Source organism: Trachypithecus francoisi, unplaced genomic scaffold (assembly GCF_009764315.1).
Source record: "Trachypithecus francoisi isolate TF-2019V2 unplaced genomic scaffold, Tfra_2.0 Lachesis_group11, whole genome shotgun sequence".
NCBI classification, from domain to species: Eukaryota; Metazoa; Chordata; class Mammalia; order Primates; family Cercopithecidae; genus Trachypithecus; species Trachypithecus francoisi.
This window is the reverse complement of record NW_022681456.1, coordinates 50,592,677-50,608,227: the sequence shown is the minus strand read 5'-3', so window position 1 is coordinate 50,608,227 and position 15,551 is coordinate 50,592,677. Positions and strand designations below refer to the sequence as shown.

The window sequence follows — 15,551 nt, the reverse complement described above, 5'->3', positions numbered from 1 at the left end:
CTTCTGTGTTCAGAAGACTATTACAAAGGCTAATTACAATGAGAGCAAAAATACTAAAATATAAGGCCAGATTATCAAATAATAAATAAAATAATAAAAATTATTAAATAATAAAATAATAATAAAAATTATCATTTTTGTGTGTGAATATAAAGAAAGTGCATCCATACATGGTTCTTTAGATTATAGGAGGATGTTTTTAACTGCTTTTAATCAAATGATTTATATAGTTGTTTAAAAGGCATCATTTTTCATGTTATATATATATGTGTGTGTATGTGTACATATAACTCCTCCCATATTTTTACTTGAATGCTAGTTCATTAAATCCCCACCTAAATGCTTCAGTAAATGACTTCTATACTGTGGTCTCTGCACTTGGCTTCCAGGAATAGATTTGTAATTGTGTAGATTACTCTTACAGGGGACGAATAATAACAGAATAGTTGATTCACAATTGGATGGTTTTAAAATGAGGACATTTGTAAAAAGTAGAAGGATTTTTTTTTTTAGCTTTTAAGATGATTGTAGATTCACCTGTAGTTGTAAAAAAAAATAATACAGAGACATTTTAGTTGAATGCCCTCATTCAACATTAATGTTAGCATCCCTAAGGTACTTGTTTTGTGATGAACTCAAGAAAGCTGACACCTACAAAAGGAAATCAGGATTCAATTGACTGTTGGTATATTCATAAAATAAACTGTAACCAATCTGCAAGAACCTTCAATGCAAAGATAATTTTTAAAAGACACCTCAATTTGTGTGACAAGTTTAGGTATTGTTACAGAGATAAGGACTTTTGGTTCCTCATGAATAAAACACTATAGCAACAGTAAACAATTTGCAAGAATGGGAAAGCAGGAATACACGCAGGCAAATTCATCTTGATAATAAGAGATACTTTTATCAACAAGGCATTTTGCTACATATTAAATCCATGTCTGAATTTCAAGGTCTACCAATAGAAACCCATTATAAGTATATTACAAAAGAAAAAAAAAAGTCCTTGTTAAAGACATCAGTTATGATTTTTTCTTAGTTGTCTTAGTGCTAGAAACCAGTGGAAAATTTTTGTTATATATTGGCAGTGAGAAAATCTTTAGGATTTATTTTCAGAACATCCTCTCCAGCTTTCTCTGGTCTACATCCCTCATTAAGTTGCAGTCAGTCGGTGCCCTCCTATATTGACTGCAAGAGTGACCACAGCAGCCTGACTTTCTCCTACTCAACTGGATGGCAGTCTTCATGAATGTTTTTACTTAGCTTTTCTGTTTTTCACCTCTGTCAAATTCAAGCATTTCTGGAGTGCTTGCTGTCAAGCTGAATATCAGTCTCTTTTCTTAATAGTTGAGAACATTCAGGGCTTTGTTTGCCTAAAGGAATAAGAAGGGTTATTGGTTTCCCCTTGAATATACTTTTGTCAAAATGTCTGGTTGTCAAAATTTTGCTTATTTAATGTTACATGTAAATTTTCTCCTGGGGGTGATGCCACATAGTTCTAAATTAAGTTTGATATTATTTTCTCAAGAACTCTGTTCTTTTGAGAGATGTTTAGGAGACAAAATTGACAGGGTTTGGTGACCATTTGGGTGTGAGAGAAAGAGTGGGTGTCTCCTGGTTGTGTCTCACTTTGTTAGCTGGATAAAAATCAGCAATTTAGGGAAAAGTTATAGTTCAAGATAAGGTTTGAACATACTGATTTAACTTCCCTTTTCTTGGCAAATCTCCAATGTAATGACCAAAAGAATCTATAAATGGGGGGAGGGGGAACAGGAGCTGCTCATTACAAATGTAGCAAAAAGAAAAAAAAATGATCATTCCATCTGAAAGAAATGAGATTGGAAGAAGTGAGATCCTCAGGCCAGCCATCAAGGGGCAAATCTTTATCTTATTGGGACCTTCAAGAGGCCTGAAATTTGAGAAATTTCCAGTAGATCCATTCCAGCTACCAGAAGTGAACAAAGATCTTTCTCTGTAGAATAAGCTAATATAAAGTTTTGAAATATATTACTCAATTTGGCAGTTCAGATAAGAATGACAAGTCAGAGGTATCAAAATAAAGGGCCTCAGTGAAGCAGGTTTACATTAAAAACATAAGAGCCTCTTCGAGGGTCTCTAAATTCCTGTCATCAAAGTGCTTCACAAGAACACTCTGTGGTGGAAGTAGTATTAATGTCATTTAACAAGTTTGCTTGGCCCTTTGTTTTGTTTTATTTATTTATTTAATGATATTATTATTATTATTATTATACTTTAAGTTCTAGGGTACAATAGCAAAGACTTGAAACCAACCAAATGTCCATCAATGATAGACTGGATTAAGAAAATGTGGCACATATACACCATGGAATACTATGTAGCCATAAAAAAGGATGAGTTCATGTCCTTTGTAGGGACATGGATGAAGTGGGAAACCATCATTCTCAGCAAACTATTGCAAGGTCCTTTGTTTTAGAGAATCACAGTAGTATTGCACTTTCCTGCCTTCCTTGAAGCTGAAGTCCTGCATGCCTCTTATTTGTCATTGAATGTGTGTGAATGTAATATATGGCACATTTGAGCCAAAGCTCTAAGACTGAGTGCTTTTCCCTTTCTCTGACTTAGAAATTGTGGAAATGTAGATCCCTAAGTGACCAAAGAGAGACAAACCTCCCTTCTCACCTGCGTTGGATAGGTTCAATGAGTGAGAAGTAAACTTTGTTGTCTTAATTCAGTGAGACTTAGAAGATGTTTATTCCCAAAGTATAACCCAACTTAGCTGATACAAAATGTATCTGTGCAAAGAAATAGGTAAGTAGAAAGTGGAACACTATAATGTTGGGAAAAGATTACTAAGAGATTAATAGGGTCTCTGAATGTATAACAGCAATGGAGGTAGTATACAATTAATAGACTAATAATTTAAATAGAAGCTATAAATATTTCCTCAGAAATTGGTGGAAAATACTAAAAACATGAAAATGGTGAATGAACAGATGATTGGAGGATAGATTGGGAACTCACATGCATAATTATAAGTAATTACATTTGTAATTATATCTATGTTTGTATAGTTCTGCATACTATATATGCTCATAATTATACATGTGTATATAATTATAGTCATTTATATACATATATTGTATACATAATGTGTTAGTTTTATTTATGTACAAATATGCACATATATCTATATACTGTATATGTGTGCATGTAGTTTTATATATTATATATGCTATATATAATTTTATTTGTGTATATAGAAATATTAATAAGAACAGAAATTTCTGAAAAAGAGCATAGAGTAGAGATTATCAAGAGATAGAGAAAATTTCCAAAATAGGATGATCTTCATTCATCGTAATGAAGGCAAAATCAATGAAAATAGGTTTGTTTTTAAACTGTTGTCATGTAGAGACCAGCTTTTAGTTGTGTACTAAAGAATCATTCTTGCTGGTTTGTACAGCAACAAGATTTTTTAAAGAGTGTTCTATAACCTACAGACTCTACCAGTGGGGTTGGGAGCTCTACTGTACACAGCTAAGAATAATTCCCAAACACCCAGAATTCCCTTGGGCTCAGCAGCTTTTACAGTGCAGGAGCTGTGCCACTATCACCCACAAGGAACCCAGCAAAGTGTGCATCACATTTATTAGAAGATGATTCTCCTGGGCCTAGCTGCTTCCCATTATACTTAACTCTGAATTCCATTCTCTTGAGATTGCATCTGATGGGTAGAAACTGAGTCCTGTGCTAGACGAAAGTTAGAAGATGAGTGAATTTCTAGCTTCTACCTTGCTTGGGAATGTGGGATCCTTGTTCTGGCTGATTACCAAGTGTATTCATAGGGGAGGTGATCACAAATGTTGAGTGGCCTCACATAAAGAATGTTGACAATACATGGTGACATTTTTAGTACTTCAAACAAAATGAAAAGTTACTAGATGCTTCCAGGTGACAGCATTAAAAATCAGATTGGTTATCATTAAAGGAAAATAAAGGAATTTACGATGCTAGAACACAGTAGAGTTATATCTATAGCATTATGAGAAGAAACTTATTGAATCAGTTATTCTATTAGAAACATTTTCTGTGAATGGATTTATTCAACTTTTCTGAAGAACTGGAAGCTGAAGATAACATGAAGATATTTGTTATTTGAGAGGAAATAGAGGCACTAATAACAAACTTTACATGGTTTACAGCATTCATAGGCTCTAGTGGAATGGGTGTGTGTGTGTGTGTGTTTAATCTACTTCTGCTTACAGGGTAAGGGATAGAAGTAGCATTTATTCAAACATCTTCTGTCTGCCTGACACTATACTTTGCATTTTTTGTCTGTCATTCTCTTATTTCTAAGTTACATCTGTGAAGTAAACGTTAATAAACCTTCCCATCTTACAGATGAGCATACTGAGACTCAAAGTCAATACTCTTCTCTGTATTTACCATTGGTAAAGCAGGGGTTAAGGCTTAATGTAGTATGATATTGTTTTCACTGTGTCACATTGGCTCCCTCGTACTTTACACCTGACTGATGGCTTAGATGCTATGATTCTCGACTTTATTGATACAGAAAATAATTTACAGAATAACAGATTGTCAAATGTGCAAATAAATGCTTAGTAGTTAGGTCTTTCCAATAGTATTAAATTATACTTTCGTAATAAATTTTATAAAGTAGGGCCATTGGAGAGAGAACTCCAACTTTGTAGTCTCAAAGGGATATTACATTTTTAGAAGCATAATCATGATATAGTCTCTGATGTGGGTCACGCATGCAGCTGAGATATGTGCACTTTCCTTTTTTCTAGGCCTAAGGGTGGAAACTATCACTCTGCCCCAAAGGTAGTAAAAATAGCAAAACTCCACCATACCAACTGGTTCTAATTTCTTCCCTAATTTCTAGAGAGCAGAGTGACTATACAAGAAAGAATCATTATCTTTTAATTTTTATATTCAAATCGCACAATATTATGTAATCAACATATTGAAAACATAAAATTTACAGATGCTAACTTCTTCATACATTCTACTGGAAGTCACATAAAATTTAAATTCTTGAATGAGAAGAAAACAGAATCAAATTATTTTCACAAATCAGATTGTGTGTGTGTGTGTGTAGGTGTGTGTGTATCTTGAGGATGTATGTATATATTTCCAGTGCCCTCTGAGCCATATATTTCCTTCCTTATCACTTCCAAACTTACCAAAACCACTAGAAAGACACTGGATTTTCCAATTATTAGGTATATTTTACTTCCAATTTACAATCACGCAGCTCTTATTTCAACTATGTTGTAATGGACCATAGGGTCTTCAGAGCAAAGTGGGGTGGCAAATGAGGTTGAAGGTGGGCATCTGTCAACGCTGTTTCTTTCCAGTATTAATGTGCATGTGAGCACCTGGGGATGTTATTAAAGTGCATGCTATGATTTAGTAAGTTGGGGTAGTACCTGTGATTTTATGCTTCTAATAAATCCCAGGATGAGCTTAGGATGTTGATTCTTGGACCACCACTACAAGCAAGTTCTATTCTGCTGTTTCTCTTCCACCCGTCTCAATTCCTTCTCCTCATCCAAACATTACGCCTTGAACATAAGTGGTAATTTACTACATGTGAATATAACAGTTGACATTGCCAATACACAATACCCTCTCTTTTAATTTTTTCCACTACACATCATTATATAATCTTTCTAGATACAGGTTTAACTCTGCCCTTTGCAGCCCCTGAACAGTTTGAGGCTGTGAAAGAATAGCCTTAAACTGTCATGGGGCATCAAGGAATTTCTCAGAGGGACCTTTTTAAAAATTATATTGTCAGCGTAGTTTTTTCCTCTTATTGCGACTTTTTTTCTTTACCACTCTAGTCTTTTCTTTTCTTTTTTTTTTTTTTTTTTTTTTTTGAGGCGGAGTCTCGCTCTGTCGCCCGGACTGGAGTGCAGTGGCCAGATCTCAGCTCACTGCAAGCTCCGCCTCCCGGGTTTAGGCCATTCTCCTGCCTCAGCCTCCCGAGTAGCCGGGACTACAGGCGCCCGCCGCCTCGCCCGGCTAGTTTTTGTATTTTTAATAGAGACGGGGTTTCACCGTTTTAGCTAGGATGGTCTCGATCTCCTGACCTCGTGATCCGCCCGTCTCGGCCTCCCAAAGTGCTGGGATTACAGGCTTGAGCCACCGCGCCCGGCCCACTCTAGTCTTTTCATTTAGAATTCAGGTGGAGATACTTACAGGTCATGAAGCCATTTTTGGTATCTTGACAGAGAAGTTTTCATCTAAGAAGGCTTAATAGTCATAAACAATTTATTGTACAAGTTTCATTGCAAGGATCTTTTCTGCTCCATTGTTTTTATGTATGTATGACTCTGGTTTCACTATTTTAAGATCTTCCGTACATTTTTATGTCTTCGATTATTTCAGTTCTACTTCTGTTCCTACTGTATAACATATCAACTGGAATTAAAATTTAGTGCTGCTTTGAGTAACTCAAAACTAAGCATCAGAGCCTGGCAAGAATCCAGGAAAACCCAGCTATTTTCCTCTGTTTTTATGTTACATGAACAACAATCTCCAGTTAAAAAAAAAAAAAATGCTCATAAGCTATTCTTGAAAATCACTACCAAGACTTTACTGAAATATTATCTTTTGTACGTATCAGTAGTTTTTATATTAATTTTTAATTCATATTGGCAATTCACAACTATTAATAATTGTAGTTAAAGAGAGTTTTACATCTAAATGCCACTAGAGTTTTTATTATTTATATTTCCAAAGAAGACATTTTAAATTTAGCGATTTTATAATTTGCACAGAATACATAAAAATGTGGGTAATTGTAAGTGGTTCTTTTAATCAGATTCACTTCAGACATGTCATAGGGTATATTAAGTTGTTATTCCATTACATTATTGATTCCCAAATTTCTCTTATACATCTTTCTTTATAAGACTATTGGGCCGTAAACATGTGTTCCAAAGTATACTTTTCTAAAATAACACCAGAGAGTGGAATTAGATATAAGAAATATGTATATTTAACAGATGCAGATTTTATAGTCTCATGTACAAAGATGGAATTTTGCAGTACACAAATGATGAAATGTGTTTGTGAGTTTTGTTATTGTCTGTTTGCTTTCGATCTGAGACTGTATTTTTACTGATGGCAAAAAGCAAAACCAACCAACAGAACAAAAAACCCTGAACCTAAAGACTTAAAATATAATCAACTCACTCCAGTGATTTCTTAGAAATTCAGGGTTTACTTCCTAGTCCAGTTCACAAATGCTATGTGGACTTTTTCTTCTTCCTTACCATTCCTGGCCCTGAGAGACCAGAGGTAATGTGAAGAGTGGGAGGGCCCTACAGCTGTGATAGGTAGGAGTTGGTAATGAGAAAGGAGCCTCCATCTGAGTCTCCAGTTATTGTCTATTGTTGGCATAGGGATTAAATCTTTAATGCTCTAGATATGTGACATAACAATGTTGACTCCTAGGGTGGCATGTTAAATGGAGCAAGTTGCCCATCTGGATCCGTTGTGGGTTCCTGGTATGAATGATTTTTCCTTCTCACCACCTTATTTCTGGCTTTGTAAAGTATGTTTTGGTCAGAATGCAAAGTTGTTTACATCTGGCCTGCAAGATTTCTTGCAGAGCCACTGCTTTCCTTTTCACCCACCTTCAAAGCCTTCTCTTAATACTTGGACACTTGGGAAAAGTTTCCAATATATCTAACTGTGAGCTTTTAAAAATGAGATATTTCAGGAAGTAAGAAAGTAAATATCTGGCACTGTTTTTGCATTATCCTCATCTTTAAAATGTAGTAAATAATAATAATTGCTTCATGGTGTTATTGTAACTGGTAAATGAAATAATCAATTCCTGGATAGAGGATTTATAAATTTTCTGTTCCAGAAAAGAAATAGGGAAGGAAGAGAGGATACAAGTATGCAGGAAGTGTTATTTTGTCATCTGCTTTAATAGTCTTGGGAACCTGAGTCCTGCGATCAGTCCCTAACAATCTTATCGTTGAAATCCTTGACAATATTTAGTAGAATCTCTAAGCAACTGGCAGAATACTGCTAAATCTTTACTTTTTCAAATATTGATTAATGATTCCATCATCTCTACAATTAAGATTTATTAAGTACTCCCAGGATGCTCTGTGCAGAGCTGTGTATGAAATACAGCAAACACTGTAAAATGGACATTGAACACTTCCTCATGAGTTATTCTCTTTTGTCTAGAGAATAAAATGAGGATATAAATGAGCATTCCGTGGATGCAACTGACATATTCTTTTCCCTACAGTTTTCCATGTTCTGCCATAAATGCCTGCTGATTAGTAGTTTGTAAAGACTATTTAATATTAGAAGCAAGGTCCTAGAGTAAAAATTAATTTGCATAGTTGTATGACATATATAATAAATCCTAGTGGGTTTTTTTTTCCCCACCTCATCAGAATTTCATCAATTCTACTTCTAGCTTAAGAAATTAAGTTTTCTAACCTAGATATTTCCTTTGAGAACTAAAGCACCAAATAATATGAAGACTTTAAAAACTAATAACCATTTTTGGGGGGTAGTAAAACCTTTTAAAAATTGAGTTTATTATTATTTTCAAGGCATTTTATCTGATGGATTCCCCAGTTTCTCTTTTGATCCTTATCTACCTCATGATTAAATGTCCATAAAGATGAATATTAATGGTAGCTATATTTTCCATGTTGGGCATCTGTCGGTTGATCTCACTTCAAAGTAACTGAGTTCTTTGTAGTATTAAGTTGCTCCAATTTCCTACCTGCATGCCTTTTATTTTCCTCTGGAGAAAACCTTTCCAGGGCATGACCTAATGAATTCTGGTTCAGATTTCCAAATGAGTCTGTACCAAATTGATTCTATAATTTGGTGGAGGGAACCTTTATTAAATACCCTAGTGAGGGAATTTTTACTGTTTCATACCAAACTAAAGTACTTCTCTTGACATATTGAAATTGAGCTCTAACATTTATGAGAATATAAATTGCAACAGCACATTGTAACATGTCATGGGTCCAGTAGAGCCTTAGGTCAAGGGTTTTTACTTTCTTTATAACCTCTATTAAAAAATAGCAGTGTTTTTAATTATTTTTCATTTAAAAATTAGAAAAATATGTCCTACTCTCCAGAGAGATGTTATCTTCAGTTATTTCCATAATTTATATGGTTGCATGGGGTATGTTTTTATAGTTTGTATTTGGCTTGACCAAGTGCAAATTCACTTTTATAGATAAGGCTAGTTAACCTTCTCTTTTAAAACTTGAATATGTTTTTCTAATTGAGAAAGTTAATTTGTGTGTTCTCTTCATCCTTGTCCTGTCATCTTCTTGTCTCAATAGCTTCTTTACATCACAACTTCAAGAGAACACCACTCCATTTTAACTACAGGACCCCCAGCCATTTACTATTATTGTCACATCCTAGATATGCTATAGACAACATCTGAAATTGAATTTGGCATTTTCCTGTAGCATTTTTTTCTGCACCCTTCAAATATTGTCACCAGATTCCAGCTCAACCTCCACAAGCTTCTTAGATCTTATTTCCTGCCATCTTAGGAGGTCTTCTGAAGCAACATGGTATGATCAAAAAATATGTTGTATATTACAGAATGACTGGCTGCACTTCCTTAGAGCCCTGCTTCTGGGTGATGAGTTGGGTGAACCTAGGTCTTTTCTGTGAATCACAGGAATAGACAGTGAACAAATCTATCTGTAAATTTCAGTGCACATTTTATTTGTACAAGTCAGTTGCGCTACTTACAGGATTTGGCTGTGAGCAATAGAAACTGACTGTAGCTATTTGAAGGCTATGGGAGCTACAGAATTCACTGTAGGCTGGAAGGCTTAAATTGGCAGGACACAAGGTAGCCTCAGTGGCCCAGAAGTGAGATATACAAAAGCGGTTCTTTCCAGGAAGAGTCTGGCTAGTAAATTCCCATTGCTTCTACCATTGCAAGTGAGTTCTGGCCATCCTTTCATCTTTCTGTCACTTAGGAATGAAAGTTCTAAGTAACGAGAACATCCATTTAGCTGAGGTTAAGTCATGTGCTGACCCTGGTGTCCGAAGTCCAAGGGGAGACATAATCTGGCCTTTTTATTTTTTTCTGTTAACTACACACCATGAAAAGTTCCCTCCATACTGGAAAGAAAGTGTCTTTCTAGACAGATGTAGAATTTTGAAAGTCCTGCAGATCTTTACTGTTTTCATAAAACAAAAGCAGTAATTACTAATTTTGACAATTTATTTTTAAAATTGAGATTTTTCTGGGGTCTCATGTTGATGCTGGAGAACCCCACCACTATAATATATTACCTAGTTTTGCATGGAAAAGTAGGATAACTTTTCTAATTCCTAATATGTAAATGTGAAATAACAACACCCACTGAATAGGATTGTGTTAAGATACTATTTATAATGCCTTAAATATAATGCCTTAAATACTATTTATAACAAGTGTAATGCAAACATTCAATTTTTAAGTCTTTTGCTGCTTGGGCAATTTATTGTTTGGTGTGACCAGAATTTTTTTTTTTTTTAATTAACATTATTTTGCTGCACAGTGATCCTAATTGTAATTCTAAAATAAATGATATAGTTATATTTTATTATTTCTTTTACAGACAGGCTAGCCTCAATGAAGCAGCCGAGAAGTATTACGATCTGGCAGCCAGGCTGAGGCCTAATGTAAGTACTTTCCTAATGACAAACACTTTCGGAGGGATAGACTCAAAGCATGTGATAGGTGTAAGACATAGAAGCGTGTTTTGTTTTTTTTTTTCTTCCTTCCTTCCTTCCTTCCTTCCTTCCTTCCTTCCTTCCTTCCTTCCTTTCTTTCTTTCTTTCTTCCTGTCTCTCTCAATCTCTTATTTTGGATACCTACTAAACAGCTTAATTCAATAGTAAAATCTGCCAGCCTCAAGCTTCTTTTTCTAGAGTTAGATTTGCTGTCTTCTAGCCTGTATAAAGCAACATAAGATTTTTATCACTTAAACACAGGCTTTAGCACTACTAAATACTTTGTATTTGCATAACTTTTAAAAGCAATTCCTTGAAGGTTTTTTTGGCTGTGGCATTAAATACCTATTATTTTTTGATTCTCATATATAGTCAGACCTCAAGCTGTATGCCTCTTTTCTATTCTACAGCCCTCATTTCTAATAACTGTGCTTTTCAACTTCATCAAGAATGTTTTTATTACAATTTTTCTCTGGGTAATGATGCTTCCATAAAGAAAGATGGATGTGAATTAGATCTCTTCTATTGAAATAGAGTAACCATTTATGAGAAAATAACAACTGGTTTTGTCTTGGTCTTCTAAGCACATTTTATTTGCAACACATCTCTGAACTCCAACACATTGTGCTTTTATTTTTATATACCTTCTGCATCTCTCGTCAACACTAAAATCTTCTACCCTGTTCTTCACATCAAGACCATCTATTGGGAAATGCAATTTTGAAACAGTAATGAAAGTGCACATGTGATGTGAGTGCAAATAATGGGATCAGTCTCATTTCTTTATAGTAACTCATCCACTGGGCAAGCATTCTTCATCTTTAGAGTTCCTGCTTTGTGGTAGGATACAGAGATTTCATATCCTAAACGACCACACAGTGTAGCAGACAATACTGAACACAATCATCTAATTCAAATACAGTGTAGTGATTCTTATACAGAGGTGTATACAGTCCTCCGGGAGCACAAAAGAGGAGGATGAATGCTCTCTGAAAGAGACCTATGTGGGAGGTAGCTGTTTTTCTTTTCAGGAGATTCATCCACTTGCAACATTAGCCCTGAATCTCAACGCCTCCGAGTTTTATTTGTAGGGGCAAAAAAGTATCTTTGTCTTGAGTACCCTAAGGCTCATGGCTGAGACCCCAAACAAAAGACAGATTTAACAATAGAAAAGCATACAGATTTATTTAATATACATTTTACCTGATATGGGAGCCTTCAGAAATGATGACTCAGGAAATTATTTTTTATAGACATCATGCAGAAGTCTGATTAGAAGACAAAAGGTTATGATCTCATGGTAATAAATTGGGAAGAACTTAGAAAGTCCTGTTTGTTCTTCTTCTTTTTTTCCCTGTGTATTCAGAGACAAGGTGTTAATGAGGGTCTTATCACCTACTACCTTGGAGAAGGGAGGGAGAAGGTCATAGAGTGACCTTCCTTCTTCTGCAGTTTTGTTTTTTTTCAGCTTAAAATATTCTGTATTGTAAGGAACCATGTTTTGGGTGGCTGTTCTGAACCCTGTCACATTAATTATGAGATGTTTCAAGAATTGATAAGCAGTTTGCAACAGAAGAAAATAACTTAATAATCATATGGTGAGAACAATGACAGCTAAAATTTATTGCGCACTTACTATTATGTGCCAAACACTCTACTAAGTACTTCATTCATTTCTCACAACAACCCACAGATACCTTTGTGATCCCTATTCTCTGTAAGGGCTGAGAATTTAATAACTCACCCACTGTCAAAACTAAATGGAATCACACTGTAACCCGGGCCACTGAATGCATAACAGAAAGCTTGATGGAAAAAAAAAAAAAAATGCAGCCATATCTTAGAGAGGAAAGGCAAGCCAGAAATTAGGAAAACCTAAATAATGATAGTCATTTTATTTATTTATTCAGTAATATTTACAGACACCAGGTATTACTTTAGGCAGTGGCTATACTGCAGTGAACAAAATGGTTAAGAGCTCACAATCTAGTCTGAGGAGAAGGAGCTAGTATATCAAACAGTGAGAAGTGCTTTGGAGAAAGCACAAGTGAGTTAAGAGTTGTGGCAGGGAAGCAGGTGGCATGCACTACGCATAGTTTGGTAAATGCCCTAGTCGGGCAGCTTTGTGCAGTATTTCTAGGAAAAGGGTTGAATTTGAAGTCTTATTATTACAACTTCATTAAAGGCAGAGATCAGAGTTTTTGTTTTTCTTTTTTTTTATTGCCTTCACGTTAATAAGATGCTATGAATGTACATAATGCATGATAGGTAAATGCAATTGTTTTTTGAGTACTAGTCACTTGAGTGTCATGTTGATTTTTGGTCAAGTGGTTGGTCAAATGACCATCTTCAACATGTTATAATGAATTAGTGAGAGAAGAGCTACCTGAGCTATCTGACCTGGACTAAAAAATGAAAGACACTCGAATATTACAAGATTTGAGGCTGATTTGTGAAATGGTTAATTTTAAAAGACTAAACAAATCATAAAATCAATATTTAATCTCCAACTCAAAACCATTTTTTGCTGAACCCTCAAAATGTTTCTTCATAAACCCGCTGCAGACTGCTTTTCAGAATATGTTTATTCAAATGATACGTTCCCTATCTGGCAACAATACTTTTAAAATGGATGGGATAGAATAAAATGTTCACATTTAACAGTGAATAAATGATGTTACAATTGATGGATCAACAGATATGATTTTTTCCTAATCTGTTTTCAGAATTGTGTTTTGACTTACAGTATGTGGTCTAGGTGAGTAAAACACCACAGCACAGAGGAAGCAGTGATAAAATACAAACCATGGCAGTAATATAAATTTCTCCTATCCAAGTACTAAGCAGGACCAGCCCTGCTTAGCTTCCAAGATCAGACAAGATAGTAATATAAATTTCTGTTCTGAAATGAAGAGACCTTTTTAAACAATAACCCGTGTGATGATTTATTAGCAATGACACATCTGATCTGAATTAAAACATTCATTTAACATTTATCTTGTTCATATCTGTTTATTACCTTTGTTCATAAAAAACATTCTTTGTTATTTCTCTGCTTTTAACTTAATAAATCTGGTACCTGCCTATATGATCGCATAGCTAACAGACTTCAACTCCAGTCTATTTAAATAGTTCCATTGTCTTTTCTAGTTTTCTCCCCTACGTGGTAATCTAATCTTACTCTTACTTGCTTCTAAACATTTTCTTCTAAAGCATCTTCTTCTGTTTTTTAAGTACCCCTAAGAGGGTAAAAATCAGTAGCTGTATGTGAGAGACTCTGTGAATGTTTCACCAATGTTCATGTCAGATCACTATTATACAAAGTAAAGTATGAAGCTGCAACTTCTGTTACAGTCATATTAAAAAGCTTGCTGTCTGTGGGATATTCTTTCTTAATAAAATACCTATTCCATTTCTTCAATATGTTCCATGATAAATTTCTTTATTTTTTTCTATGATATGAAAGCCATATTTTCCACATAATTTACTTTGAAATTGTTAATTGTATTTTTGTATCATTTTACATACAAAGAATTCCAGTGGTCAAATACTAAAATAACGAAAGATGTCTAAATTAGCAGGCACAAAATAAGTTTTAGATTCTGACATTGTCTCTTTATCAGAGATGTTTAATAACTTGTCGTTTACCAGACTATATAGTTAGAGAAGTCTATTTATTACAAAATGACACCATTACCATTTTCATTTTTTTAACTTGATTTTTGGAGCTGATTGTCCTAAAATTAAACCTTATAATACATTAAAACATGTTTCTATAATAGGAAAACTCCTTACTGAAGTTGCCATTTTTTTTTTTTAGTTTTAATTTTTTTGTTTTGTTTTGTTTTAAATAAATTGACCTTTCTTTGGAGGTTACTTTAAATAGACAACAGTCTTCTCTGTCTTCTCTCTCACTAATGGGCTTCAAAAAATGCTGACTCTCAAGGACTAGAGGGATATTGAATGAAACTGCTTTGTTCTTCCTGTAGGAATTAAGCCAAATTCTGCATTAACTTATGGATTTTTAAAAAATGGTTAATGTGAAGAATGGGAAATTTCCATAGTACAAAGTCACCTGCTTTTACTTGGCTTTTTGTAAACTCTAGAGTTAGAAGAGAGTAATTACCAATGATAGGTCTGTACATCTTATATTTTGGGGGATGTAATTGTTTTTAGTATGAATTTATTCAACTTACTTTTTATCAAGTTCCAGCTTTATGTAAGACTGTGCGAAATGCAGTAGGGTTTGAAAGTTATGAAACGTTAACCTTGTCCTTAAGAAATATACAATCTAATGTGGGGAGGGAGTGAAGGAGAGGACACGGGAATCCCAATCCTTAAAATCAGGGCAGTAAATAATAGCATCTAATAAATGCTTTGTGAGACATAGGAGCTAGGTGTAAGCAAAGCGCACAGGAGAGAGAAACGACATTCAGCTGGATTGAGCTGAAGAGACACTGACTCACAGTTGACAAGCTAAGAGAAACTTGAAATGATAGGATGCCTATAAGTAAGGATTTTAGCAATAACAAGGAGAGAATTCTGGCAGGGAGAACTATGCACATGAACTAGGGCAAGAGGCAGGGTACAGAGAGGAAGGGTATAGGGGAAGATAGAAATGAAAACTACCATAAAACTAGATGAAAGGTAGTGGATACCATACTAAAAATGTGGCGTTTGTATTTTAAAATGTTATTAAGCAAAGTGACATAATGAAAAGAGTAATTTAGGATGGCCATTTATATGATGAAATGAAAAATGTCGATTGTGTTTGAGGAAATAGAGTTGGGAGATACAGC

General features: G+C 34.7%; 1 protein-coding gene across 2 annotated transcripts in view; it reads left to right on the top strand.

Annotated features, from left to right (window-relative positions):
* Positions 1–15,551, top strand: part of TMTC2 (transmembrane O-mannosyltransferase targeting cadherins 2) — a 445,065-nt gene that overhangs the window by 356,296 nt on the left and 73,218 nt on the right. For both annotated transcript variants that reach the window (XM_033221143.1, XM_033221144.1), the window contains exon 11: positions 10,638–10,701. In XM_033221143.1, coding sequence (XP_033077034.1) covers positions 10,638–10,701 — 64 coding nt within the window. The remainder of the gene's footprint in view (positions 1–10,637; positions 10,702–15,551) is intronic.